The 27,950-nt window shown below is 46.0% G+C and overlaps 1 protein-coding gene across 7 annotated transcripts; it reads left to right on the top strand.

Annotated features, from left to right (window-relative positions):
• The first annotated feature begins 58 nt into the window (after nucleotides 1–58).
• Nucleotides 59–27,659, top strand: ZER1 (zyg-11 related cell cycle regulator). Of its 7 annotated transcripts, XM_077836267.1 has the most exons (19): nucleotides 60–206; nucleotides 2,409–2,473; nucleotides 3,198–3,257; nucleotides 4,579–4,712; nucleotides 6,992–7,278; nucleotides 8,097–8,247; nucleotides 8,649–9,085; nucleotides 10,880–11,056; nucleotides 12,345–12,459; nucleotides 13,043–13,189; nucleotides 13,588–13,761; nucleotides 14,354–14,569; nucleotides 16,170–16,211; nucleotides 16,573–16,692; nucleotides 17,636–17,751; nucleotides 18,209–18,397; nucleotides 19,552–19,649; nucleotides 20,161–20,263; nucleotides 22,037–27,659. In XM_077836267.1, exons 5-19 carry the CDS (start codon nucleotides 7,121–7,123, stop codon nucleotides 22,092–22,094), a joined length of 2,301 nt encoding a protein of 766 aa, XP_077692393.1. In that variant the 5' UTR covers nucleotides 60–206; nucleotides 2,409–2,473; nucleotides 3,198–3,257; nucleotides 4,579–4,712; nucleotides 6,992–7,120; the 3' UTR covers nucleotides 22,095–27,659. The 7 variants fall into 7 exon arrangements, with proteins under 7 accessions (XP_077692392.1, XP_077692393.1, XP_077692394.1 ...); XM_077836268.1 differs by lacking the exon at nucleotides 3,198–3,257; XM_077836269.1 differs by lacking the exon at nucleotides 2,409–2,473 and having other exon boundaries at nucleotides 73–206.
• Nucleotides 27,660–27,950: the final 291 nt, after the last annotated feature.

Below are 27,950 nucleotides of genomic sequence, written 5' to 3'. Positions count from 1 at the left end.
TCTGTTTCCCGGGAAAGGCAGTCTAGGGCTCCGGGCTCCGGCTGGCGGAAGTGACGGGTGGATTTGTTGACAGCGGAGGCTGCTGCGGGGGGGGGGGGCGGGAGCGGACCCTGAGGCGGACACACAGACCCCCGCCCCCGGGGACCGGAACCGGAACGAACCTGGATCCCCTCTACCCAGAGAGCCGGGCAGGGGCCTCGGGCCAGGTGGGTGCCAGGGAGATCGGAGATAAGAGCATGCGGGGCTGACTCGTGGTACCGGCGCCCGGGGGGGACCCGATCCCGGATCCGCTCACTGCGGGGACCCAATCCCCCGGCTGCCGCGGGTCAGAGACCCAGGATCCACCCACTGTGCGGGGTGAGGGACGGGACCTGTCACACCCACCACTGCCCCGGGGAGGATATTTGACCATCCACCCACCGGGGAGGGGGGGCATGGGAGGGAGCATTGTATCCTCTGGATCCACCCTCGGGAGACGTGATTCCCCACTCTGGGTGACCCCCTAAGAGAGGGGTAACCGTCCCCCCGTTACCAGGGATACCCAGCCGGACCCGTGCCCACTGGAAAGGAGCGAGCAAAGACCCTCCTCCTTTCCCGGGGTTGACACATGACCGAGGAGGATCCATGAGCTGCACCTAAGCTATAGAGCCAATTTCCGTGGGACCTCTGCACGTCTTGAATGGCATTAAAGCAGCCCCAAAATGTCTTTGGGCACTTGTGCAAATGTATCATGACTCATTCATGACAATGTTGGAATACAATGTCCTGCAGGAGAGATCCTGTAAAAGGGTAACAGCTCTCATGAAACTGTTTAATGGGGTGACCTTTAAAACAGATTGGAAACAGGCACAGCAGCTCTTCCGGAGAGGCAGATGTAGGTAGTATTGCAGAAGGGAGTTTCACCCTGTCTGTCCCTTCCTTCAAGGGACAGAAAAACCTGATTTTGACAGGGACCATTCTGCAGGCTGGTGAAACAGCTCAAAATATCTTTGGAGGCCATTGCGATCTGGTGATGCACAGTGTTAATGCGAATCATAACAGGCTTTTCTGGAGATGTTTTACTGGGTGGGTGACCGTTGCAAACAGCACCAACAATCTTGTACTGTATTTTAACTTTAAAAGGAGTATCTGCGCCATAGTCATATACAAATGGCAACCTGTTCCCTGTTTATAATCTATCTGATTTATAATGTTTGGTGTGGTCTGAGCAAAGGATGAGCACCAAAGAATTCCTAAATTCTCAGCACACTATGAATATTTTAACTGCTCTGTGCCTCATTTCCCCTACCTGTAAAATAGGGATGATATCTTCTGCATCAGTTGGGATGATCAGTTAGTATTTGTTAAGTGCTTTGGAACTGTGAAGTGCTGTGTAAATGCAATATAAATGAGCCATGCAGTTTTCCTTCAGAATGTAACCTATGCTGAGCTCTGGATTTACATTCAATCTGTTATTTTAAATAATCCCTTGTGATCTGTTCATGCTAATATTCGTTATGCCCTCTTTGTGGGCAAACTCATGATGCTGAAAGCCTTGCCAATCATCTTTGTAGCAGCAAATATGAAGGTTATGCACCTTGGCACTGAGCCACAATGAATCTGGCCTAGCCTCAAGTACCAGGCTGAAGAGAGCCTGTAATAGAAGAGGGGATTGATCTGAAGTCCAAGATACAAATTCTAACACAGGCATTCCTAAGTGTGAGAACAGCAGCACCAGGCCTCACATGTGGGTGAAGCTGGGAATGTCTTAAAAATGCAGATGTATCTCATAGAGGAGCAGCACCCACAGAAGCGGCTGTTTGGATCTGGGAGGCTAGGGGTGGAGGAATGCTGTGTCTCATAGTTTCCTTCATTCTGATGAATGCTAAGAGGGTGGTGTACTACTCCCCAGATGCCTTGGATGGGGCTGATGGCTCTAGCCAGCATGGGGCACACACTGGTTAACAAGCTTGTTTTAAATAACTCTGTCCCCTTGGATCAACCCTCTTCCAAGATGGAAGGGGATCTGCCAGGGTGGGAAATCAGTACTTGACTTGTGCAGTTGGGTTATAGTGGTCTCTTGGTCACTGAGTGCCTCACTGTTTGGATCCTCTGCACACCTTCCTCACACACATCCCTGACCCTTCACACATACCAGGCAGTTCATTGCCCACTTTGGAAACCATGGGTGACAATCTGGTAGCCAGGTAGACAACCAGCCAGCCAGCTAAGTGGTCTAGAAGAGCCCACACCTTATGATAATGGCTAGGCAGTATCTCTAGTTCACTTACAAATATGGCGCCTATACCTAGTAAAAGCATGCAACGTTGTGTTCCCATCAGAGATCCCCTTATTTCCCTGCTCCCTGTCCCCTTGTGCTCCTAGTTAGGAACTTCAGGGCAGGATCTTCTATTTTTGTGTTTGTACAGTGTCCAGCACAATGGGGCCCAAATCTCAACTGAAGCTTCTGGGCACTACTCTAATACACATAATGGTGAGTGCTCTTCTGTAGTGATGCTTTACTGTGACAGTTTAATCCCTATCCCCTAGATTAGAGTGGGGTGCCTTTTGCATATGGTAATAGTGGTGGTTCTTGGAAGCTAAGGGATTAAAGCACAGATCATTTCTGCGCCCCAGTTCTATGAAATATCAGAGTCAGCTGATTACATTGCAGTAGCATCCAACGGTGCTAATCAGGATTGGGACCCTATTGCACTAGACAATATACAAATGTATAGAAAGACACAGTCTGTGTCCTCTGTGAACTGGACTGAGACCCACCAACTCATTTCACATCCCTTTAGCTCCTTATACTGCACCCATCACCAGGGTATTGGAGCCATCAAGCAGCCACTGGGAGGTAATGACATTCAGTTGCTACCAACATGGCCCAGAATAGAATTGTGTGACCTGCAAGACCATCACTAGAAGTGAAAGGCTGCATCTCCCATTACCATTGTCTGAATTAACCAGATCCTATAAAAGATTTTTGTTGATTGCTGGGTTTAATTTTCTTTCTGTAAAGCCCATTTGTAACTGTTCTCGTTCTGAAACCTCTCTGTACCTTGGGCACAAGGTAGCAGAGACCCCAACCTGCTTCTCCACCGGATAGTTTATTAAATGGGTTTTATGTCAGAATGCAGTAGGTTAAGATGAGAGTTTTGCGTTTGAAATTTGGGGAGGAGATTCTGCCCATTGCCTGGATATTTTATTTCCAGGGATGTTCATGGAAAGGAGAAGACACAAACCACTTCATATCCTCTGATGCTGAGAATCAGGTACATGCAGATCCAGAATACAGGAGCCAAATTCAGCCATAGTTTCTGCTCTTGCTGAAGTCAGTGGAGTTGCACCCACTTACACCAGGCCCAGATTTGATTCAAAGAGGCTACTGTGGAAACTAGGGCTAGACTAGGTGGACGGCTGTTCCGAAACAAAGAGCAGTTCTGCTGATCTCTGCCTTTTTTCTTGAGTCGTTATTTTCCGTGTTGGATTAATTACTTGTTTGGCTCTTGTTCCTGGCACTGAAGCGCATTCTCTAAAGGAGAATTAATGAGACACAGAAAGAAGAACGGAGTTTTGATTTGAAACTCCTGCTGCTACCTAGGTTGCACAGAAATCTGTCCTGAAGCAAAGGGAGGGATCAGAAGGCTGGAGCCTGGGCTGATAGGAAAGCTAAGCCACAGCTGTGCTCCTGTCTCCCATGGGGACCATTCAGTTCCTGAATCTGAGTGGTTACCTTATCCCTGAAGTCATGGTCAAAGCAGCAGACTACCTGACTGGAGCTTCTGAGGGGACAGGGCTGGTTCCTGATTGATCTACCTGCCTGATCTGACTGGTGCCTTCCTGTGGGGCAGTGGCTACAGTGGAGAATCCTGTGTTAACCAATTGGAGTTAAAACAACGAGGAGTCCTTGTGGCACCTTAGAGACTAACAAATTTATTTGGACATAAGCTTTCGTGTGATATAACAAAGTGGGTATAGCCCACGAAAGCTTATGCCAAATAAATTTGTTAGTCTCTGAGGTGCTACAAGGACTCCTCGTTGTTTTTACTAATACAGACTAACATGGCTACTCCTTTCTAACCTGTCACAGTGCAACTGGAGTTAGTTATAACATGGTGATGATGAAGAAAATAGCCTGGGAACGCTTTAAGGAATGACTCCCCATGAGAGGAGGGACAGGGAGAGAGACTGAGTCAATATGTTTGCTGTTTTGTCCTTCTGCACTGAGTGTGCTGCTCTCTGGAATCCCATGATGAAAAGCAAAGACTGGATGTTACAGACATTTTGCAACACCTTCCAGAGCAACAGCTGCTCAGCAGAGGTGGGACTGGAGAGAAGGAGCATGGCCATCAGACTCCTCAGTGGTGCTGTGATCACTACTTGCACAGTACTTTGGGGGTGGAATCAGCTAACTCTGCACTTCAGCTGTCAGTAATTTTTTGGGGGGATGTAGGTGATAGCCTTGGATTTGAAGCATAGGCCTGGGAGTCAGGAGATATGGGTTCTATTCCCAGCTGTGCCATAGATTCAGTGCCTAACTTCAGGCGAATTTGCTTCAACTCTCTGTGACTTGGTTTTCCCATCTATCTATAGAAATGGGAGAATAGTTCTATTTCCCAGGGTGCTGGTGGTTAATTCATGGTTATAAAGTGCTTTGAGAACCTTTGATGAAAGCTGCTATAGAAGAGCGGTCTCAGGCGCCTAACTCTGTCTCTGCCACAACCCAGGTAAGTTATTGGTGCTCGTGGTCATCTCGGGTTTTCATTGCTTTGCTTTTCCCATGTGGGGAGTGAGTTATAGTTAAAGGAAGATGGGGGTACAATATCCCACATCAGTGATGGCATGCAGCATGTAACCTCAGTGTTTATTGTGCACACACAAGAAAGCAGTGCAAGGACCTCTATAAAAACCCAAATGAGACACTAAACATGATGCAAATGCTGTGCTGTATGGAAAAGAAGACAGCAGAGGATTCAAGAGAGAGCAGATTTCTATCACTTTGTGGGTGATATCCTGGTCTGGCTCAAGCTGGAAGCAGCAGCAGGGAGAGAAAGATGTTTTAACTGCTGCTCGGTGACCCCTTGCTGGCTGGTCCATGAGGCACCATTAACAGGGTACCACAGAGGAGCCTTCTCCTTTCCTCCCAGATGCAGGGTGCTGCTGTGGGTCAAGAGTGTGGTCTGGAGTTGTGCCTTATTAGGAAGCAACTAGCCAGGTAGTTGGAGAGGGTGGCTTGGGACACAATCCTCAGGGGTGTACAGATGGGCCTGAACCAACATAGGCAAACTGAAACTGTTAAGACAGGGTGCAGATGAAATGTCTGCCCTTGAAGGGGAAGATGCCACAAATGCCTTTTTAATTGTTGCCTTTAAGTTCAACACTTGTCAAGAAACTTTTTTCTGATGTTTAGATGGCAACAGCTAACAAAACGTCTGTATGGTACCACCTTATCTAACAACCACCCATCTCATGCACTTTCTGTCTGAATGTATACACAAGGTTTCTAGTGCCTGTTTTTGCTTCTATACAATGTATAAAGAAGGCTTGAAAGTGTTTATTTTAAAAAAAAGTTTTGGTTTTGTGTGTGCCTCTGATTTTACACTAGAAATTCAGATGTCTAGCATGTCTGTCATGGTTATCCCAAGAGTCAAGAGAGTGAAAGCTGAGCAGTGGAGAAGGGAAGGGATTTTTAGTACAGCTGCTTAAAACACTTAACTCCAATAGTTAATGAAAATTTCAGCAAAAATATGTTTTATGTTAAAGATTTGCCCTCATTCGTGCTCTCTCTCACATGCTTCCTTCAGGTAATATGTGATAAACATTTCTGAGACTCCCAAGAAGTTCTCCTGCAACAGCAAGGAGACCAGACTTTGCATTTCTGATATTTCTTAGATGAAAAACAAACAGGAAAAACCCTCAAACATTTCTGACTGTCTTTATGCATTGTAAAGTAAAACAAAGCCCCCAGCCCAATTCTTTTTACAGGTCAGCTTTAAAGCCCCAGCTCCTCTGAGAACCTGATCCGGCAAATGCTTACACATGGGACTACTCACAAGTAATATTATTCATGCGTATATGTGACTACAGGATCAGACCCTTCATTGTATTAAAAATAATGTCACTGCCCTGTTCTTGTAACTGTATCTCTGTGCCTGCATGGAGCCCCATTGACTTTGCAGGGGTTCAGTCACACAGAGCCCAGTTGGCTTCATTAGGGCTTTATGCAGAGGTAGGAGTTTGCCCATAAGGGAAGAATTGCAGGAATGTGGCTTTTGTTACTGACAAGACCTCAGAGAAATAAAATGGAGGGAAGTTATACAGATTGATCTTTCTTTCCTATGTACACTTTGCATTTCACTCAGCTTGGAAAATAAAAGTAGACCAATCAGTTTGGTCCCTACTCAGTTTCATATCCTGCTTCTGAGGTGCTGGTATAATGCTGTGGGTTTGAAGCTTTCAGCACTGCAGGGGAAGGTTCAAATTAAGTACAAAGCAAAGCAGTTTAACTGAAATGAAAATAAATAGAATCCTAGATGTTAGAGATGGGGCAAGCTGCTAAGTCCCATCAAGTCTGCATGCTGGATTGTGCCCTGGAGTATATTTTCTAGTGATCTGCTCAGTCTAGTATTATGTGACTCAAGCAATGTGGCTTCCCCCACTTCCCTCTAAGAGGCTCATCTTCAGACAGATGCAGCTCACTGCTTGGAAGCTTTTTTCTAATATTTAACCTAATTAATGAACATGGGTCCCATTAACTAACTAACCTTTATAGCATCATGGAAGCCTGGGGAGGAGTATTCCCATTTTACTGGAGGAGAAACTGAGGCATAGAGAGGTTAAGGGCATTATTTGCAAATGGCCAAACATCTGCAATTCTCTTTGCCATCAACAGGTGACTGGTCCATGAACCTAGCCATCAGTGTCCCCCTAAGCACTGGCAGATTTTCAGGGTACTTTCCAATGTACTTTTCTTTTATCTGATTGTCTGTCTTTTGTCTGCCTGCAGATGTCCTAATGTCCCTGTAAATCCAGCTGGGAATCTCCTGAGGTTGGGGGGCAGGGATCCCTTGAATTGAAAAGCTTCCTTCTGCCACAGTTCCCTGCTCCCCCTGCCCACCACCACTGTTCCCTAAAGATGGCATCTGACAGCCCAGAGTCGCTGATGACATTATGCACAGACTATTGCCTCCGCAACCTGGAGGGGACCCTCTGCTACCTACTGGACAATGAGACTCTCCGGCTTCACCCCGATGTCTTCCTGCCGAGTGAGATCTGTGACAAGCTCGTCAATGAGTACGTGATTGGCTTGTGTGGGTGCTGCTGTCCATCAGGGATGGAAGCTGGAGGAAGAAGCCAGGACTCGAGGGGAGAGATGCATACACTTTACACTTATTTCTGCTTGATTCTTACATTAGAAATGTAGCTTTTGCCTAGCTTGTTTTTCCTGGAAAGCTCTATGATTGACTGGAGAACAAATAGGGGTGTGCCCTTACAGGCACCATGTCTGGGAAAACTGATGGGGGAAAGAGATCTATGTTTATACAGCACCCACCACAATGGGGTCCTGGTCTGTCCCATTTTCTGGTCCTCCAGGGAGAGCTCCAACAAACTCAGAAAGATTTCATAGCTTAGAAAAAGTAATGGGGGGAAAGGGGAAACATTGTTTTTTAAATGGAAAAATTCAAACCCCAGGGTGGAAAATAAAGAAAAATACTTATTTTCTTGGATCTCTTTCAGTTCCAAGAATCTTGGGTGTTACTTGTAACAACAGTAGGAAAGAAAATGTTCAGATGCAAGTGTGATTGTTATATTAGTGAGATATTAGACCTGGGACTTGATTCTCCATTGGCTTTAAGCACCACTATGCTGCATTACAGTATAGAGGGCCTTTAAAGTCAGCAGATTCCAACACCATCCCAGCCTTGTCCAGGGAATGCCCGTGGTGTCAGGGGGCATTCCCTGGACAGGCCACCCATGGGCTATCCCACGAGATCAGAGGGAGAGTCTCTTACACGCACATGTTTTCTTGTGGCTATAGCTGTGATGAAAATCCTACCAGGTGTGCCCATATCAACACCACTGATGAGCTAACCCTGTTACCTCTCATGTAGGTATGTGGAGCTGGTGAATGCAGACAGCATCTTTGAACCCCATGAGAGCTTCTTCACCCTGTTCTCAGATCCTCGGAGCACCAGGCTAGCACGAATCCATTTGCGGGAGGACGTAGTGCAGGACCAGGACCTGGAAGCCATCAGAAAGCAGGTGGTATTGCATCTATGTCTTCCTAGCTGTCACTCTGCAGCAACCCACAGCAGGGTCCACTCACAATGCTCAGGGAGAACCATAGATTACTTGTGCTTATTACCTGCTTTATCAGAATCCTAGCTGTGGGAGAACTTGAGGCTTCTCCATCCCCAGCCTTTCACAGCAGGAGTTGCTACAGGGAATGGAGTGGGAGCACTGGCTGTGTGGGAGCTCAGAGGACTCTAGTCCTACTCCTAGTTGCTCCCAGCAGGAGCCACTATAGGGAACAGTGTGGAAATGCTGGCTGTGTGAGAGCTGAGTACTCCAGACCCAGCCTTTCCCAGCAAGAGTTGCTGTAGGGACTGGTGTAGGAACACTGACAGTGAAGTAATTCTAACATTTTGGCTTCCTGCTTCCAGGACCTTGTTGAGCTGTCCCTGATTAACTGTGAGAAGCTGACAGCCAAGAGCCTGCAGACCCTACTGAGCTTCAGCCACACTCTAGTTTCTCTTAGCCTCTTTGGCTGCAGTAATCTCTTCTACGAGGAAGAGAACCCAGGAGGCTGTGAAGACGACTGCCTGGTGAACCCCACTCGCCAAGTCTTGGTCAAGGACTTTACCTTCGAGGGCTTCAGCCGCTTGCGCTTCCTGAACCTGGGCCGTATGACCGAGGGGGTGAACGTGGAGACATTGCTTCGACCTTTGGCCTCCCTCACTGCCCTGGATCTCTCTGGGATCCAGCTCAATGATGTGGCATTTCTGACCCAGTGGAAGGACAGTCTGGTTTCCGTAGTGCTTTACAACATGGACCTTTCAGAGGAGCACATCCAAGTGATCTCACAGCTCCGCAAGCTCAGGTCAGCAGATGCCTCCCTCCTCACTTGTTCTTTCTTCACTGGGAGTTGCAGGTGCTCAGAGCTGCTCAGGATTGAGCCCCTATGGTGATTTTCTGAGAGCATTTTCCCCATCCCAGATCTTAGGTTTGTGGTGGTGGAGGAACTGAGCTTTCCCTCAAAGGCACTTGATCATTCACTTCCTTTACATCCCAAAGCCCTTGCTGAAGGCCGTTGAGGTTTTTCCTGCATAAGGACAGCAAGATCAAGCACTCAGAGGGGGCTCCCTATGTTTATACCTGATCCTCAGTCAAAATTACTCCTGGTCTGTGGGCACACTTGGATTCTGGTATCACAGCAATAATTGCAGTGTGAATCCAAAACTGACTCCCACAAGTTGCTTATCGAATGAGGAAGTCCAATGTTTAAGCCTGACTCACAGATAAGAGAAAAGTTTAGCAATCAGTGGTTGGCTTGAATCATCTGATCACTGAGCACCACCAAAGTCCATTGAATGTGAAATAAGCAGCAGATCTTACTGCTCTGAGCGCAGAGTTAGGGAAAGAGGATGATCCAGGAAACAATGTCATCCAAAGCAAATAGGCACCCCTGGCCTACCAGTGAGAATTAGTGCTGTCACATGACTCCATAGCTGCAAACAGCGAGCACCACAGTCACCAGCGAAACTGCACATTTGCTATCAGGAATAGAATGCAGGACTTTCTGGTCCAAAACCACAGGGCTTTACCATTCAAATTAAAGGAGCCTGTCCACCAGTCTTATCACTTATAGTCTTGTAGGCTGTGGTTACTAGGGGGCACCATGTTCATACAAGTTAGACGTGTCAGAAGAGCACCAGAGGTAAAATTTTCAAAAGCATCCAAGTGACTTAGGAGCTAAGTCCCATTTTTAAAGTGATGTAAGTTCCTAAGTCCTGCTGATTTTTTGTTGACTTCAACTCTTAAGTGCCCAAGTCACTTTCAAAATGGGACTTAGGCTCCTAAGTCACATACGCCCTTTAGAAAATTCCAACCTATGTGTCTTTAATCACTAATGTGCAACCCAGTCCTTCTCTCTCTCTCACACACATTCTGGTAGGAATGTACCTGACCATCTGTCCAGTAGGGGGTACTGGAGCCACAACATGCCCCCTGTGGGTAGGCAGTTGTACTGATGAAGTGTATTACTATTATTACATGGTTTATTAACTTAATTTTATGTTGTGTTTTTCATATAACATCAAACATTTAAAACTGTAGGGCAATGGTGCTGGTGTAATAGAGATTATTAAGATCTCTGTACAGTGTCATGGATACAACAATATCCAGTCTGGAAAAGAAAGAGACAAAGGGAGGAATCAGAGAGCTTCTGTCATTCATTTTGGGAGATGAGGTAACACACCTTTCTGGGGATGAGAAGATCTTCTGGTGCAATTTGATCCCCAGGTAGAAGATATGTAGCCAGTTCCATGGTTAGAGAAATGATCAGATGCCTGTTTATGTTGAAGACTGGGAAGGTAGGTTGCTCAGCCTACAGTAGTTGCCATTCTGGTCATTTAGCTGAGTAATTCTTTATACTCCATTCTGGACAGGCCTCCACCAGGGATCTGTTAGTGTATAATCCAAGGGTACTGCGTGCACTTAGGTTATACACAAGACTCCATCCTGCTGCTAGTTCCACAGAGTCACATCCCTGTATCTTGGAAAATCAGCAGTTGTGCTTGTGAATGGTCTCTGCAGGGCTAGGTTTGACCTGGAAGGATGGGGGAAGCCCCACATGATGCTCTCCAGGCTCTTAGATGCTTGCTCTCATTTTCAGGCACTTGGATATTTCCCGAGACCGCCTGTCCAGTTATTACAAATTCAAGCTGACCCGGCGGGTGCTGAGCCTGTTTGTGGATAACCTGGTAAACCTCTCCTCACTAGATATCTCAGGGCACACCATGCTGGAGAACTGCACCATCTCAAGCATTGAGGAGAAAGTGGGTCAGACAAGGTAAGGCTAGAAGGCCAGGCAGGGATGGAGGTCACTGTGGATCTGTGGGAGGGGAAATTTCATTGAAAGCTGCAGCAAGGACAAATCTCTCTGTTGGGCTTTAGAATTCTTTAGAACTATTAATAATAACAAGAAAAAGAGATTTGTCACAAATTTCTAGTGACTCTAAAGCCTCTCTCCAAGTGGGATTGATCACCATGGATGAGGGCTTCAGAATAGTCGTTAATTAGCCCTACCTGGCTTTCATTCACATCCACATAGGTTTTGCAGCTGTCCTTTTCCTTATACATTACCCACATACTGATAGCTGTAAAAATAGTTTATATATCATCCACTTCCCTCCAAAAAGACCACAAAGCCCTCCACAAACTGTACTCAAGTAACTCTTGTCCACCACTGAAATGCAGTGAGTTGTGGGGAGGAGCACAGCAGCCTTCCTGCATCAGCTTCACTACACAACAGTTTTTAGAAGGGTTAGCAAAGAATTACTTCTGCAGTTGAAATAACTGCAGGTATTTTAAGGAGCTCGAATTTACAATGCTAATATTGAGATTTGTCAATACCACCCCCAATGAGAGCCTAACTTCCTTAGGCCCCTTTGAAAATCCCAACCAGCATCTACAGGGAGCACTGTTATCTCTCGCTCCAAATCAGCCAGGAATTTTGCCCTCCCATATTCTGAGCTGTTACAGTGTGAAAGCAAAACTGCTGTGCGCAGCACTGGCTTCTTTACAGAATTTGTGGAGAACGTTGGCTGTAGATCTTCAAGGAGTACGGCGGTGATGCAGCAATCACTGCTGATAGTGTTCTGAGTCGATTCTGACCCAGTGCTTCATTGTAATGAGAGGGGTGTTGAGCTGATGGCAATCCTTCAGAGGAGACATAAAATCAGGTTCCTGACTATTTATGATCATTAGAAATCCCATGGCCCTTTTTATAACAATCAGTTGTACCCCTGCTGTCCTAGCCGAACTTGGGTAACTATAGTCTCCCTGCCTGAATTCCTAACATCGTTTCTGTTGGACACGTTCACTTCTTGTGCAGACCAGTAGGGATCATCTGTGATGAAAGGTCCCATCGAGGAGTATGATGTGACTGCCTTTAAAGATGCGATTGTCTTTAAGAAACCCTAACCAGGATTTTGATGGGATATGACTGAATTTAGACCCAGTTACTCTGGCTTGTTGTGAAGTGTAATCAAAGCAGGCAGGGAGCTCTGTAACTATCTTTGTGCTGGAGGGAGCTGAATAAGCAGAGCTCAGACATGGACGATCTCTTCTTTTCCCAGCATTGAGCCATCAAAGAGCAGCATTGCCCCCTTCAGGGATCTGAAACGACCGCTTCAGTTCCTGGGCCTCTTTGAGACCTCTCTTTGCCGTCTGACGCATATTCCAGCCTACAAGGTAAAGGGCCAATGGAAAAATTCTCAAAAGGGGTCTGAAGTTAGAGAGTCTGCCAGCATATCAGAGCTCTCAGGCTCTGTGGAAGTGATCCATGGCCTTTTGAACTATGGGTCCCCCTGCTGGAAGAATGCTGCAGTGGTGCAAGGTCCGTGCCCCATGCAATGTTTGTGAGGGCTAAAAACAGCCGTTTAGAAAGGAGCCTGGTAAAGACCCACATGCACCCTGTCCATTCCCAACCCTGCTTGTAGCACAAAGGGCACTCGACAACGGGTGTCTGAGGCTTAAGAAGTAGCCATACATAACTCTGCAAAGAGATACCACCCTGCCCTGCAGGAACCACTTCCTGCAAGGTTGGGCTGAGAGGTAACTCAGCCTGTGTGCTGATATCTTGGGCCTCACCAGACTGAATCCTGCTAGCTGTATAGAGAAGGGCTGAGAGAGTGCATGCACCATTTGAGCTGCCACCTACAGACTCCTCTCACTGCGGATCCCCCACTCTCTTGCTGGCCTCTCTCTTGAACGGCCCCCTCCCTTGCTGGTCCCTTCCTCTCTGGACATGATTTTTTTCCTTCCTTGCTGCCAGGTGAGTGGGGACAAGAATGAAGAGCAGGTGCTGAATGCTATCGAGGCATACACTGAACACCGGCCCGAAATCACATCCCGGGCCATCAATCTCCTTTTTGATATCGCCCGCATCGAGCGCTGCAACCAGCTGCTGAGAGCACTGCAGGTGAGCACACAGGCATTTACCCACAGGCAGCGCTCACCTCCCTTGAGCACAGTCAGATTTAGGGGGAGGAGGATTTTACAGCACAAAAATCAAACCTTTCCCCGTGACTTAGGGCTTGATCCAAACCCCATTAAAGTCAAAGGAAAGATTACCATTTCCTTTGACTTCAATGAGCTTTGGATCAGGGTCCTAAAGAGGAAGTTCCAGTAGCATGATGGAAATAGGGTCCTTGATTTTAGAAGGTGTCTTATGATCTCATTGAACAGACTATTCCAGCTGTGCCTGTGCTCTTCGTCCCTTGAATGCTTGTATTGGTCTTTGCCTGCGTAGGGGTAACGGTTACATGGGGGCTCAGCTGGGACTAAACGGCACTAAAAGCTCCCGTTGTTTCTTTGTAGCTGGTGATCACAGCTCTCAAGTGTCACAAGTACGATAAGAATATCCAGGTGACTGGGAGCGCAGCCCTTTTCTATCTAACAAATTCAGAGTATCGGATGGAGCAGAGCGTGAAGCTGCGGCGTCAGGTGATCCAGGTGGTGCTGAATGGCATGGAGTCTTACCAGGAAGTGACAGTAAGAGCTCAGTCAACTTCACCATGTTCTCACTGTTCTCCCTCTTCCTTTTCTCCCAGTAACAGGCCATTTCCAGTACTTTGTACCTTCTGGGCGCTTTGAGCCTATTGAATGTGTACCACGGCATGCCCTAGAGAAGCCGTTGCCTATATCTGGTCATGAATTCACTTTATGGGTGTGTGGGTGCAATTTTATTTGGGACCTACATTGTACATGTGATGGCGACATAGTTCTGTAGTAATGTGGGGGAAGAAAGAGGCGATAGTGGTGCATGTGTATTTGTGGCAAAGGTGACTGGCTTTGGATTGCATGTGGAGCGTGCAGGTGGTGGTGGGGTTGGGTAGCAGATGGAGAGTGTGCATGCGGTGAGAGGGTTGAGCTGTAGGCTGGTGAAGCTATGGTGTGGGGAGTGCATATGCAGCGTGGTGTTGGGTTGGAGGGTGATGCATGTGTGTGTGGTGTTTGTGTTGAGATGGAAGACAGTGACAACGTTGTGTGGCATCTGTACATGTGCTTATGGGGTTTTGCACATACTTGTAGGATGATCCGTCTTGTCAGCCCACCCTCAGCTTGCTCTGCTTCCCCCCGCTAGGTGCAGCGGAACTGCTGCCTGACGCTGTGTAACTTCAGCATCCCAGAGGAGCTGGAATTTCAGTACCGCCGTGTCAACGAGCTGCTGCTGAACATCCTGAACCCTACTCGGCAGGATGAGTCCATCCAGCGCATTGCTGTACACCTCTGCAATGCCTTGGTCTGCCAAGTGGACAATGACCATAAGGAGGCTGTGGGCAAGATGGGGTTTGTCATGGTTGGTATGGTCCCAGGATGGCTGCTAATCCCTACCCCAGACTGGGCTAGAGTCCTGTGTGAACGTACTTTCTGAGACTTCCATTGGACGTGTCCGTGGAGTAGGTCCAGTAAATAATCCAGCCCCTGAGGGTCATAGAAAAGTATTGCAGTCAAGGAAAGCAAGAGTCCTAGCAGTGCTGTCCTATCATGGAATTCACCATCCTTAAGCTGAGCCCCTTGAAAATGTGCCAGCAAGGGAAGTTATTACTTTCTTGATGTGCTGTTAGAGGTAGTGTCTGTTTGAGGGCAGGGGAGGAGGCATGATCTCAACACAAGGCCAGGAGTCATGACTCCTGAGTTCTAATCTTGGCTCTGCTACAAATTTATCGTGTGGCCTTGGGTAAGCCCCATAACCTCTCTGTGCCATCAGTAGAAGGCAGACCGTCCCAAAGAAAAGTAATGTTGGATGGGGTGGGCTTCACACTGGGCAATATTGTTTTCCTCCTAGAAACATAAAAAAATGTTGTTTCTGCAACTAGCACAATCCTCCTGTGAACAATGTAAGGGTTTTCTTTTGGACATGTCTGAGTAACAACCTTGCCCCTGCTTTTCGATACAAAATGGCCCAGCAGGTCAGGAAGGCTCTCCTGCCTCTCCAGAGATAGGAAAAGCTGCTGCCCATTTGGAGACAATAAAATCTGCAGAACCTTTCCATTGTGGTTACTGCATGGACAGCACTTCCAGTGTGCCAAGAGTCAGACTTCCCTTCACACCTTCAGTTACATAGATTGGGTGGACATGTTTCTTTGTCTCACTTGATAGACAACACTGTCCAAATAATGGACCAGAAATTGTGCATGTGGGTGTATGTACACAGTTTTGGGGGGTTTCCAAGTCCCCCAAAGTCCCTACAGGAAGTCACTCTGCTCATTTTTTGACATAACCATAATCTCTTCCTGGCTTCAACTCTCCTGCCTCATTCCAGTTCCTTATCCTCCTCTTCAAGACTCTGCTCGAATCCTCTCCCATACCTCCGCCCTCATTTCCTCCAACAAAATTTCCTATACCCCAGGCTCTTCCCTGTCTTTCCTTTGGTCTCCTTTACCCCTGTTGACTTCATGGCTCCTTCCGTGCTCCCCCTTGAGTTTGCAACAGCCTCCCAGTTAAAGTCCACCAACTTCTGAGGACCCATCTTTTTCATGAAGCAATAAAGAGCACACACCAGACTATTTATTTCTCATTGAGCTGTTCTGTACCGAACTCTGCATTTTTGTGCGTTTAGCTGTTTAGGCCAGGGACTTGTTATCTGGATGGTACAGGTCATCTGTCGTACTGTGCTGTGTGAACCAGTGGAATCGTTGTTTATACAGTGCCATTGACCCAGAGAAAATAACACTAATCTCGGAAGGGATGGGAGGGGTGTTTACACCTTGTGAATCAGATTCCAGATGCATAGAGCCAAATCCAATCCATGAGTAAACATAGCTGCCATTGACTTCGGTGAGAGCTGTGCCAGACTATGCAAGGGTTGAGTTTGATGTTATTTTAATCTCTGTGATTCCTGGCCTGTTCCCAGACGTGCTCTTACACGTCTCATTCCCTCTTCTCTCTGCCCACAGACCATGCTAAAGCTGATTCAGAAGAAGCTGGTGGATAAAACAGTAAGTGTTTCTTCTTAAAATCTGTAAGCAAAATATACTCCAGTTATATCCACTCTGACCCTGAGGTGGAGAGGTCAGCCCAGGGGTGCTAGGAATCCAGTCACATTGCACCAGCAATTTTCCAGGTGTCCCCAGAGGCTTGTGGGGACTTGGCTCCTCTGAACAAACTGGATAATGGTAATGTTTGTGTTGGTGGGTCTGAACTGAATAAAAACTGGTCTCTTCCAAGGTGACAGCAGTTCCCCATCCTTCCGATTAGTTTGCATTGGGCTCCTGTATTACAGGCACTCTGTCTTCAGTTGCCTGTGTCACATACTCCATTCCACTGTGTTTTACTGTTTCCTTCTCTCTGGCTTGACAGTGTGATCAGGTGATGGAGTTCTCCTGGAGCGCTCTGTGGAATATCACAGATGAAACCCCCGATAACTGTGAGATGTTTCTCAACTACAGTGGCATGAAGCTCTTCCTGGAGTGCCTGAAAGTAAGTGCTGCCCAGTATCCTCAACACCAGAGGTTCCCAAACTCTTCTTATTGCGTACCCTCTTCCAGATCTACCAGCTACCCGTGGACCCCTACCCTTCTTATTGCTGATACTTTGTGTGCTCTTCTTAACACTACCTATCTTTAGCCATCTGTCCATATTTCACTGTTACATATAGATATACTTATAGTGTGGCATGTACAACTGAAAAAAACCCTGACTAAGTTCTGAGTTGCTGGGCAACTCAACCCGCACTATATGGTGATTGGAGTGGAGGGTTCTGTAAATCGGCATCTCTGTGTTTCTGTATTCTCATTGGTACATCTTGAAGTAAATTAACTACCCTATTTTATATAACAAATTCCCACAGAGTTTTAAAGCTTCGTCTGAGTAGCCTATTATGAAAATGCAATAAATAAAATAATAAATAAAAAACACCGTTACACAATTTCTTATGAGTAGCCCCCAGAAATATGGTACACATACCACAGTTTGGGAACCCCTACTCTCCACTGTCACACTGTCACGTTTGGGACTGAGTCCTGGCTCATCTGATCCCTGCTGAAGGCTTCATCTGTTGCATAAACAGAAAGAAAAAAAGACTTATACACATTCTGCCCATTCCCCCTCCACGTACAGACATCCTATGAGCACAAGGAAACGGCACACTTCTACCTCATTTACTCTCTCTCCCACTCCCTGTCCTGTGCCTGGAGATGCATTTCCCTCTAGTGGCCATGTCAAGCAGTGGAGGACTGTCCCTTGCTTTGCAGTGGTTTGGTTCTCTCCCACCTGTCATGTGTTTTAAATGCTAGAAACCTCACCACACCAAGAAGAGAGCTCCATTCCTGACTGCTGGGAAATAGTCTGCCTTCCTGGATTTGCTGCATCATCAGTCACAGTGGTCATACTTTTGTTTTGCACATGTTCTTTGTTTCCTCAGGAGTTCCCAGAGAAGCAGGAGCTGCACCGTAACATGTTGGGGCTTCTGGGAAATGTGGCGGAGGTGAAAGAGCTCCGCCCACAGCTCATGACCTCCCAGTTCATCAGTGTGTTCAGGTTGGTGCATCACTGATCAAGAAGCAGTATGGTCTAATGGTTAGAGCCATGGACTGTGAGCCAGGAGACCTGGCTGCTCTTCCTGACTGCCACTGAGTCACTGTGTGATGTAGGGCAGACACTTAACATTTGTGCATCAGTTTCCCCCCTTGTTAAACAAAACGAAAAAAGGATAGTGGAACTTGCCCAGTTTGTAAAGTGCTTTGGAATCTTCAGAGGATGGCTGCAATCTAAATACAAAGTCTGATCAATAAAACCAGTTTGGGAAGCTGGTGTTTGTCAAGCTGTTTTGCATAGGTTGCTGTGTCCAGTCCAGTTAGGAGATTATGACTTATCTGATGAGCTCTGGTTAGAGTTCACAGGGGCTGCACTGTTTGCATACTAAGTTTTTTTTGTCCCTGATGTGCTGCATAAGGCTATCCTGGCACCTCTGAAATCTTATCCTCTATCTTGGCAGCAACCTGTTGGAGAGCAAAGCAGATGGGATTGAGGTATCTTACAATGCATGTGGGGTTCTCTCCCACATCATGTTTGATGGTCCAGAGGCTTGGGGTATCTGTGAGCCACGCCGAGAGGAAGTAGTAGACAGGATGTGGGCAGCCATCCAGAGCTGGGACATTAACTCCAGAAGAAATATCAATTACAGGTGAGGGATGTTGGATCTTGGCCCATTTATTCCAGGAGTGGGGACTGTCCCAAGAAGTAACCTCAAGCATGCTGAAGTCTGCAAGAAAGATGGAGATTTAATCAAGTGTAGAACTTCTCCCTGGAGTGAGGAAGAAATTTCCCACATGGACATACTATTTTAGTAGGGGTTTTCAACTTCCTTTGAAGCATGTGGTACTGGCCACAGTTGGAGATTAGAGGGACCATTGGTCTAATCTGGACAGGCAGTTGCTACACTTCTAAGCAGAATATGGAGAAAATTAAAATAGTCTGGATCTCTAGTTTCTCTTGAGGGAACACAGTAGGACTAAAACTTGTCTTGCATGTTTCTGGTGGAATTGGATTGTGCAGGAAACATGGAATCTTACTGTTTTAGTCTGCTTAAAAACATTTCTCTAAGGAATACTTCTCTTGCTGTTGGTTAAATTCCGATTCTTAATGAAAGGTACAGCTAGGGTGAATGTCCCTGTCTCCACAAAACGGGTCGCTGCAGCCTTCAGTCTGCCTTTGGGGATGTTTAGACAAGTCTCCCCAAATTCCCTTCAGGTGTTACAGTGACTTGTGGAATAACCCTAAGGCTCCTGCTGTGAGAGCTGCGTCAGGAACTCTGGAATGCCACAGTTCACTAGTACAACAACAGATGGAATGAATTGCTGGTGAGGATGCTGTACAAGTGTGATTTCAACACATGATTTGCAGTGTAGATGCACTTCACTGTTGCAAGAACAAATGGAGCAGCCACTGTTTATGAATGATTAGTGTCCCCTCAGCTGTATCTTGGCCTAGGGTAGATAGACGCCCTTTAAGTGTAGCCCATCTACAGAGTGATCAGCACTGCTGAATTTCAGCTTTCTTAAGGAAATGTGACTGGAACAGGATATAAATTAATTCCCCGTTTAATCCTTCAGAGCTGGTTCTCAGTGCTGCATGGTAGTATTAAACAGCAGGGATTGAGCCTGTCAGTACCACAAACTATGACTGACTCTTTGATACTGGAAGCTGATATGCCAATGAGCTTTACTGCTGGGTAAAGTATTAGCTCTGACTGTGAAGCTTCCAGTACTAAAGCAGGAAAAGATGCTGAAACAGCAGCTTTTGGGTTTCTCATTTTTTTTTCTTTAATATTCATTGCAGGTCATTTGAACCGATCCTTCGACTCCTTCCGCAAGGGATCTCTCCTGTCAGTCAGCATTGGGCTACTTGGGCTCTCTATAACCTCGTCTCTGTTTACCGTAAGTCCCTCCATAGAGAACATTATAAATGCAGTGAAAAGGCTGGGGCTGTGAATTGTCATACACTGTGCCTGTTAGACAGCAGGGGTGGCGAAAAGTCAACGGAAACTATTTTCAGAGGCCCGTAGGTTAATGCAGAGTACGTGGCTAACTCCAAGGCAGATCCTTGAAGTTACCAAGAATGTTCAAGGGGTGTAGCCAGAACTAAGAAGACAACATGGACTAAGTGCATGAGAACAGCCTTCTGGAGCTTCCATCACTCTAGCAAGCTTGAGCGCTGAATTGGTTTCTATCTCCGATACTTCTGCAGATTGGATGCGCCTAAGAGGCTGAGCCACTAGAAAGAGAAATTTGTACCCTATGGCTTACCAGCCAGCAACCTTCTCACTGCTTCTCTGTCTCCTCTTGATTTGAGCTCATTGCCTAGGGAGAAGAGTCAGGCTGCAGAATATAGAGATTTGACCCAGTAGGAGTGAAGATTCCCAGGGTTCTATTTCCCCCTTCTTTACAGCTGACAAGTACTGCCCCCTGCTGATCAAAGAAGGTGGAATGCCCCTTCTGAAGGAGGTGATTAAGATGGCTTCAGCACGGCAGGAGACCAAGGAAATGGCCCGGTAGGAAACCAATAAGTTATTAAACATGCAACCTTGGTTTAGGATTTTTTATATATAAGCATGAGAGTAAAGCTATCAAATATAGGCCATTGAATATGTGATTAGGGATGGAGAGAACACAGTAGTAGTGTGCATAAGTAGATAGAAAAGATGGGAAGGATATAGGTGATTTGAGAGTTGTTCATAGATGGGGAATAGACAAGGATGAATGGGTAGATGAGTTCAGTGGATAGGACAGTAAGGTATCAATGGACTCCTAGAAGGTATTAGATGAATAGTAGAGCCATACCTCTCAACTAGATCTGATTATGAGGATAGCGTCCCATTTATTTCCATCCCTCAAACCTGGTGTTACCTTACTGTTTATACATTTTTACATACTGTTTGTACATCATTGACACTAGAAGAGCTGAGTCACGTGACAAAATTGATGGAGAATGTCTTACATAGTAAAATGAATCTACCATTTTCCCAAGCTTCTTCCTCTGACGTTTGATATCAGAACCTTCCTTTTAGGTCATTCTTTCAGATTTTAAAAGCCAGTTGTATACATCTAATCCATGGCAAGTTGAGAGCTATGACTTGATAGATATAGGGAAAATGGAAAAGATAGGTAGATATTTGCTGGGAATATGTGTATTGTGTATGTATGACAGACACTTCCAGTAGCTGAAAGAATGATAAATGGTGGAGGAGATTAATGAAGCTTATGGAAAATAGAGTAGGAGATTGAATAATAGGGTAGATGAATTGTGTATGGGTCAGATGCATGAATGATAGGGACAATAGAAGAATGGTGAATGGAAAGTATATGAATAACATGGTAAGTAGATGGCAAGGAATAGCTAAATTGCAGACATATGGGTACAAGGATAGATGACAGAAAAGTAGGTGAATGATGGATGTTTGGATGAGCAGATTATTAGATCTGCTGATGACAGAAAGGTGTTTGTTTGGATGGGAGATGAGGGTGTGATGGCCAGTGAATAATGGGTGGGTTGATAAATGGACAGGTGTGGATCTGGATGTATACTAGGGGTTCCCAAACTGGGGTTCACGAACCCCGGGGTTTGCAGAACGTTGCAGGGGGTTCGCCAGAAAAATTTCACTCCTGGCGGCCAGAGGACCCCGGGCATTGGAGGCAGCAGGTGGGACCTGAATGCAGGGCTGGCAGCCCGAGCCCCAAGGAGAGTGGGGCCGGGCAGCTGGGGCTGGTAGCCCGAGCCCTGCCCCTGTGAGCGGCGGAGCCGGCAGCCTGAACCCCGGTGTTCCGCCCGGGGTTAGCAGCCCGAGCCCCAGGGAGTGTGGGGCCGGGCAGTTGGGGCTGGCAGCCCAAGTCCCGGCAGTCAGCAGGACCTGCAGCCCGAGCTCAGTGGAGCTCAGTTGACCAGGGCGGTCAATGGGGTCCAGCAGCAGGAGCCCCCAGAGTGCGGAGTGTGGAGGAAATTTAAACTTAAATCCCTGGAAATATTCATTTTTAGCAGGGGGTTCCCGAGATTTCACAATTTAGTGAAAGGGGTTCGCGGGCTGTTAAAGTTTGGGAATCACTGATGTACACTAATGTTGGAAGGGATTGGTTGTAAGTGTGTAACTAGAGCTGTTTTTGTTGAGATATACTTGTAACACAGGTACTGGGTTGATGCATGTCTTAGGCTCCCCGATACATACACTACATTTAAATATAGGTGACAGTGCCTTATGCTTATGGCCCACTTCATTATTTTCCTAGTCTTTGAACTAAACCTTTTCTCCTTGTCCTTATTTTGTCTATAGGAAAGTTATAGAGCACTGCAGTAACTTTAAAGAGGAGAACATGGACACTTCCAGATAGAGGCAATGATCTAACAACGCCTCTTGCCAGCACTGTATCCAGCTTCTCTCTAATTCACTGTATATAGAGAGGACTCTTTCCCACCAGCTTGGCTGTTGGAAGGAACCTGTGTGTGTGTATATGTGTATGGGTGTGTGTGTGTGTGTGTGTGTGAGAGAGAGAGACCCTCAGTAGATGAAGGTGCACAGGGGTGGGGTGGGGGGGACCTTTTGCACAACAAATGCTTTCTTTAAATTAGTAGGTTTTTCGTTATGAAGTATGGATTGACGTTTTGTGTATATGATTTCTGTATAAAAAACAAAAAAAATGTATCTTTTGACCTTTTTTAGACCACATGAGAAGCCTCAAATGAATGTGAGCTTGACGATCTAGCTGTGTGATTCATATTGTGACCTTTTTTTTATTTCACACCTTTAGACAATTCCCCTTCACTATATTGCATGAGGTCCTGTCATGTCCACAAGAACAGCCAGTCCAGCATCATGGCCACATCTCTACAGTGGGGTTGTAGGCACTGATCAGTGATCTATTTGCCTGGAAAAATAATGCTAAGAGATTGAGACCAAAGGGATGCGAATATTTGTAAGTAGAATAGTAAGGGGAGAAAGAGCCTTCAAGCCATTTCAGTCAGTTTTTGTATGGGGGTGCTACTAGTGGAACCTTGATGGATTGTATCAAGTGCATTTGGAAATTCCTTGCTGTAAAGCATTCCCATTAACCCTTTAAAGCCAGGAGTTGTGACTTTGCCCAGTAATGCTACAGTGGTACCTTTCAACCACCTGGCACCACAGGGTGAAGGAAAGGCTAGAAAAAACAGCTGTCCTGCCCTTAAGAATGGAGGGTGTTTTCCTGCAAGGCATGCTGTGCAATGAAGAATCAGGTTCATTCACAGAGGGGTCTAATCTCTCCAGCTCTCCATTCAAGTCCTTTTACCACCTCTTCTTTTTAAATTGTGTTTTCTATGTTTTATGGTAAAGGCTGCAAACACCAGAGGGTGAATTTCCCCTCACTCATGGCCAACTATCTCTGGGACCCAGGCCAGTCACTACTGCATGATTTGGTGACTTTGGAATTTGTGAGGGATTGGGAGTTTTCTCTCTTTTCTTAAGTCTGGGCCAACATTTGCCATGTTAAATGGGGATTCAGCCTCCCTGTGTGTCAAACACATTGCAGCACAATGCCTGATTTACAATGGTGCAAGCACAGCGTCTTCATCTGTACGACTTGCCAAGGTTTGCCTTAAATCTAGGTCCCCCAGCAGCACATTGTGCAACCTGCAGAACCCAAACTTGGGACCCCTCTCCTTGTCCTGGTTCTTTCACAGTTAAGATAATCTTCTCCCCTTATAAATGGCTATGTACCAAGGAGCAGCCAGGAGAGATTTGGCCTACTTGAGCTGGGACATTTCAGGCCACTGAGACAGCACAATAAGCCTGTCTGTCTTTCCTCTGCTTTCTCCTCCTATCCATTGCACTCTGATTTGATTCGCTGCTATGGCTGAGGTTCTCCTAATGTTCAGGGTAAATGCTGCAGTCATTGTGGATGGTATGGACAATTCTTAGGGCCATTAAGTGACATTTTAAATGACAGAACCCAGTTGCCCTGGAGAGGTTTAGTTTTTCTGCCCAGATGGTGTTAATTTTTTTTTTTCCTTTTTAACCCTATGTCATTTGTTTCGATGGTGGGCTTGCTTTGTTTGTTTGTTTGTTTGTTTTCCTTTTAAGTACTTTTCAAACCTATAGATATATATACTTGTGTCACTTTTGATTGTTTTCATATGTTTTGGAAAACTTGACAAATTGTACTTTTGAGGTTCTTTGCTTCAAATGTATTTCCCTTTTCCCACCTCCCCAAGGACTTGCATCTGAATAAGCTTTGGGACAGGGAGCTGATTTCAAAGTGTTTGTACATGCTCTTGCTTGTCAATCTTTCAGTTAGATGCAGAACTAGATGGAGCTACAAACATTGCTCACCTGTCTCCCTGCACATGGAGCACGTGGGGGAGCATTTGTTTATGTAACTATCCATTCCGTGCTGAGAGGCTAATGTAGATAGCCTAAAGCACTTACAGTTCTGCCCATCTTTTGGAGTACCACAGATGTAAGAGCAACAAGGAGCTTGATAGGGTCCCCTCTGAGCACTAACAACTGCTGTGTTGGTGGAGTTGATATGCTCGGTAGTTCCCAACCACGGTTAATGCAGGATTTGGCCTTGCAGCATAGCCAGAACCAAATGATGCTTTAACCATAGTCTAGCCTTGGATTTTAGCAGGATAGCACTGTGTTTTAGGAACACAGTTAAAATATGGCTTGCTTCCATCTATTATGAGACTGAATTGTGTCAGGGTCTGCTGTGTTGTAACCAGGGTTTTAATGTGACAAGTGGGTGTGGAAGCCTGGAGGACAAAGGTGTGACCACCAGCTCTGGGACACATCTACAGGAAGCTGCTGTTTTTGCACAGTTTGATTATGTCCCATGCTTCCTGAGAAGCCAATCACTGTATGGAGGTAATTGACCTCCAAAGGGATCAGTAACTCAATGGGAAAGTTAAGGAGGCTCCAGCTGAACACTGCTCCTAGTTCATAGCTTCCCACAGTGTGGCTTGTCCTTCCTGTTATGACTTGTCTGCTCCACCTACTTCTGAGTGCAGGGAGAGATGGAACACCTGCTTCAGCTTTGCCATCTACCACTTTCTTCCCACATGTGACTGAGATCTTGTACTGCAATCGGCATTGGCTTGGCACTTGTTCCACCAGGCCCAAGGAGATATGGTTTGTGGAGAATGGTGTTAACGGGCCCAGCTTGGACAGGGAACAGTCTCATCTGCTCTCTGCTCACTGACGCTCTTTAATGTACAACTTATCCTCTGATCATCCATCTGTACACACTTCTTTCCCCAACACCCTAGCTAGAATTGTTTTATCCTTGCTGCTATTGCCAGTGTTGCTGACACAGTCACTGGATACAAGCTCTTAGGATAGCTTTAAAAATAACTTAAGAAGATTGGAAGGCAGGATGAGGGCAGGGGCAGAGGCTGGTGTGGGGGAAGGCAGGATGGGGGCGGGAGATGAGTTAAATTTGTCTGATGCCTCCACATCTAACCTTTGATGAGAGGTCACTCCATCTTTGAGAAGTAAATGCCAAAACAAAAGCTGAGCCTTAACTCAGGAAAAGCCCTTCAGAGACAGACCCTAGCACAATTGCTAAAGTCCTCTTGGGTGTGGAGATGGCCCTGAGACTGAACTGTAAGCAAAATCTTTTCAAAGTCAGTCTGTGTTTGTGAGGACTAATAGATTCACAGAGGTTAATCTGACAGGAGAGTTCTTGTCTATACAGTTTGTAAATGTCTGAGGAGTAGGGGAGGCAATATCCATAAGCTAGTCAGGATCTATACAAGACAGGTACTTGCACAAGAGAGAGAAGGGTTTTGTCTGAGCACAGGCCTGGGATCCAGGAACTCCTGTGTTCTAGTACTGTCTCTGTAGCCTTAGGCTAGTCATTGAGCTCTGTGTGCCTCAGTTTCCCCATCTGTAAAACAGTAGGTATAAGTATTTACTTGCCTGCTCCCTAGGGATACTGTGAGGCTTAATCCATGACAGTAAAGCACTTTTGGAGGTGAATAGGTGCTAAGTAATTATTATACATGAGCCCATCCTGGGACAGACCTGCCATCTCCAGCTATCTCCCATCAGAGCACACAACACGGTGCTATTCTGATTTTGTGACTGTCTCTGGGAACACCTGGCCCCTTCACAAAAGAGGGAGTTTGAATTCTCAGGACTGCCCCGAGTTTGCTGGCTAGCCTATGCAGATAAATCCTACTGGGCCTTCCTGCTCTACCAGGATAAAGTTTCCTCAGTGCAACCCTGAGGACATACACACCCCTTTGTTTAGGTGGAAATTTCAGTTAACCAGAGTGGCACTGTTCAGAGCCAAGTCAGAAAACTAAGACAGGGACTGTCAGTGCCAATTGAAATAAAGCTGGAGAGTGATTTCTGAGGCACTCAGAACTAAACGATGTGGCAGAGAGACTCCTCTCACAGTATCCTCCCAAGGCTGAGGCTTACCCCCTTCCTCTACACAACCCCAATTTTCACTGAATGTTAAACAGTAGGGCAAACATGAGTGCTTAAATCAGTGATTCTCAGCAAAGACAGCACTGACAAGGGACCCTCCACCTGGAGTTTAGGTAACCAGCACCCTGGCTAGAGGTCTCCCTTGTCAGAGACAATGGCATAGTCTTGAGCCTCCAAAGTGCTGAGTGCCCTCCATTCCCATTGCAATCAACAGGAAAGACATTTTACAGTAGGTATTCAGCCCTTAGCAAGTCTTGTAGGAGCAATAGCCTCTACGTATTGGCCCATCAAGATGTGCAGCCTTAACTAGCAACACCGAATAGCACAAGAATAGTTAATTTGTACAGGACTAAGAAGACAGGTGCAGCACTGATCATCTGAGACCATGAACACTTAACACTACCAATAGTTCATCTTCCCCATTCACATTATCACTCTAACTATTTCAGACCCTCTACTGGCCTAACTACTTCCATCCTGGGAACTGAGCACTCTGGTTCCTGTGCTGAAGCACACCCAGCCTTGAAGATTAGGGTATGTACATCCTAGCACTTGGTGGTGGTGCAGTGAACATACAGACAAAAGAGGGTTGTTTTTTAACTCCTGTTGCCTGGATTAGGCATCTTGTTGGGTCACTTGTTTGGGTCTCTTTCTAGGGAAGTGAGTGTAAGGAGGGTTGCTAACCGCACTTTTCTATATGAACCCCTTCCAATCCAGTTAGTGGAGCCTCACTTAAGGCAGTTTCAGAACTGGTTGTGCTGCACTTTCCCCTCAGGAAGATAATTTCTGTGGGGGTGAGGCAGCAGCCACCAGGCTGTGGACACTGGATTAAGATTCCATTTCAAAGAAAATATGTGGCCTCTGGAATGATGCAAAGACTTAAAAGTAGTAGGAACCACTTGTCTCCAAGACAACCAAAGTGTATAAAACAAGAGGCATAATGGTTTTATCAGTGACGGATGGAAAGCAAGATTGGGGGCTGGCTAGGAAGGCAGCACTTTTAAGTAAAGATGGAAAAATTCCTGCTGCACTCAAACACCTCTCTTACAGATTGAATTCTGATTCCAAATACCTGTCACTGAGAGAGACTGTCTGTCATTTTTCCTTGTAAAAAAAAAGAAAAATAAATGTTTTAAGTAAGGCTAACAATTAACCAAATATGTATTTCCTTGTTTAAAAAAGTTTCTGTTGTATTAAGCAACTTCTGCTTTCACTGTGTCCATTGATCAGCCTGATGTTGAGAGGTCTGGTTTGAACACTTGTACATGGTGAAACCAAGCTAATTAATTAATTAAATTAAAATGCATATCTGTTGCTTCCTTACAATTCTGATTGAATTAACTTTTCCGTTGTTTCCATAGGGATACCTGTTCTGTATTAAACCTAGTGCTTAACAATCTCTTGCTTCTTTGTCTGTGAATATGGTTTATTTGGATAAGTTACTGTTCCATTTGTTGTCATGTGTCTAATTAAACATGGAAGGAACTGCTGTGTGTTGATCCAGTTCAGTTACTTTTTGCTTTCATGACTTCAAAGGGATATGATGATTTTTTGTCACTGGGAGCGGGTGGGGGAAGAAGACTATTGTTATGAAGTGAGGTGGATGGAAAAATCAGGACTATATTCAGTTATACATATTTCTTGGCAGAGTGTCACCAGGCATATCTGCAGTGGATATTCCCAGTATTCATGGGCATAACCATATTGAGTGGGGAAGCTGACTGTGGGAAGGACTCTCTTACACTGCTTTAGTGCCACTGTGACTTTCTCCTTAACGGTC

The sequence above is a fragment of the Eretmochelys imbricata genome, chromosome 16 (genome assembly GCF_965152235.1).
Source record: "Eretmochelys imbricata isolate rEreImb1 chromosome 16, rEreImb1.hap1, whole genome shotgun sequence".
In the NCBI taxonomy this organism is placed as follows: domain Eukaryota; kingdom Metazoa; phylum Chordata; order Testudines; family Cheloniidae; genus Eretmochelys; species Eretmochelys imbricata.
Note: the sequence above shows the minus strand (reverse complement) of the source record. Positions and strands in the feature narration are given on the sequence as shown.

Excerpts from the sequence above, each read along its gene's own strand:
- ZER1 (XM_077836266.1), top strand. The coding sequence starts at position 7,121 with ATGGCATCTGACAGCCCAGAGTCGCTGATGACATTATGCACAGACTAT. Across the intron at positions 13,190-13,587 it reads AGCTGCTGAGAGCACTGCAG|CTGGTGATCACAGCTCTCAA; the intron begins GTGAGCACACAG and ends GTTTCTTTGTAG. Across the intron at positions 18,398-19,551 it reads AGAAGAAATATCAATTACAG|GTCATTTGAACCGATCCTTC; the intron begins GTGAGGGATGTT and ends TATTCATTGCAG.